The sequence below is a fragment of the Haplochromis burtoni genome, unplaced genomic scaffold (assembly GCF_018398535.1).
Source record: "Haplochromis burtoni strain Fernald_Lab_line unplaced genomic scaffold, NCSU_Asbu1 Contig_3604, whole genome shotgun sequence".
Classification (NCBI taxonomy): Eukaryota; Metazoa; Chordata; class Actinopteri; order Cichliformes; family Cichlidae; genus Haplochromis; species Haplochromis burtoni.
In genome coordinates, this window is record NW_024585965.1 from 5,028 (window position 1) to 6,393 (window position 1,366).

Sequence of the window (1,366 nt, forward strand, 5' to 3'; positions counted from 1 at the left end):
TCTCCATCTTCTCTTTTTGTCTTGTTCCCATGTCTGTTTCCCCCTCTGTCCCAATGTCAAGCTCGCGTGTCTTAGTCTGTGTCTTTGTATGTTACTTCTTAGATCTTCATTCAGATCTTTGAAAGAGTATCCACTGGCTTGTAGGTGTAAATATAATGCAGAGTCCTGGCCTGACGAGGCAGCTCTTCTGTGTTGTGCCGTCCGCTTCACCAGAGGTTGTTTGGTTTCCCCAATGTATAAATCCTGGCAATCCTTCTTTTTCTGATTTCTGACTTAACAGCGTACACTATGTTACTCCGTTTGTGTCGGGGGACCCGATCCTTGGGGACCAGTTTTTCGCGTGTTTTGGGGTTTATATCCTCTATCCTGGTATATCTTCATTGTCCATTACTCTAACTTGTTTTTGACTCAATTTGTTAACTTTGTGCAAAAGTAAACTCAAATGACACACCAAGACCCATTTTATGTCAGCACACACAGAACCCGAAGCAGAAAATCTAAGTTAACAAAGATGCCACACCCATCACTCTAACTGGCGTTTTAGATTTCCTTTAACTAGGTAATGCAAAGAAAGCCTGGCTATAACAAACTGACTGATTTGAAGTTTTGGAGTGGAGTTTAATTTCCAGGTTACCGTGTGTTGGACAGCTTTCTACTGCCTTGTCTTCTCGAATTAATAAATAAATATTTCTTCCTTTACTCCCCGTCTTCTGGTGAGCATAATCACAGCTTTAGAAATGATACTAGCAAACATCTTGTTAGCTAAAAATGAAATTCTTCATACCAGTTAACTAACTTTTGTTAAAATTTAATTTCTAGCAATTGTAGATTTTTTAATTTCAGAAATATTATAAATTTGTTGCCCTTTGAATTTAAGGACAGAAAAACTACAGATAACCATAAACAATCACGATAACTAGCATACCTACCGATAAAGAGCCCACCCAATCATAATTTATTATGGAACGCTAAACAATACAAAAAATAAAGAAATTAGTAAAAGCAATGCTTCTTACACAGTATTAGGTAGACTGAGGGGATTTCCATGCTGCTGTTGTCTCTGTTCTGCTCATTTACTGTCACAGTCTAGCCACATGCAGAAAGGATGTTGTGGTAATTGGGTGAAAGAAAGAAAAAGCACGGTGACCTTGTTTTACTTTGCTGAAAAATAGGTTAGGGTGTGTGTTATCTGGCTTCATGGACAGATAGAGCTGGGCGTCATCTGCATAGCAGTAAAAATTTATGTTATGTCTTCTAATGATGCTGCCTAAGGGAAGCATGTATAATGTAAGCAGAATTGGTCCTAGCACTGAACCCTGTGGAACTCCATAATTAACCTCAGTGTGTGAAGAGGACTCTCCATTTA

At 38.7% G+C, this 1,366-nt stretch overlaps 1 protein-coding gene across 1 annotated transcript in view; it reads right to left on the reverse strand.

The window, feature by feature from the left end:
• The window catches only part of LOC121813928, a 6,147-nt gene extending 4,921 nt beyond the window's left edge, over positions 1–1,226 (reverse strand). The window contains exon 1 of the mRNA XM_042217900.1: positions 1,017–1,226. Within this exon, the coding sequence (XP_042073834.1) occupies positions 1,017–1,047 (31 nt within the window). The 5' untranslated portion in view covers positions 1,048–1,226. The remainder of the gene's footprint in view (positions 1–1,016) is intronic.
• Between the last annotated feature and the right edge of the window lie 140 nt (positions 1,227–1,366).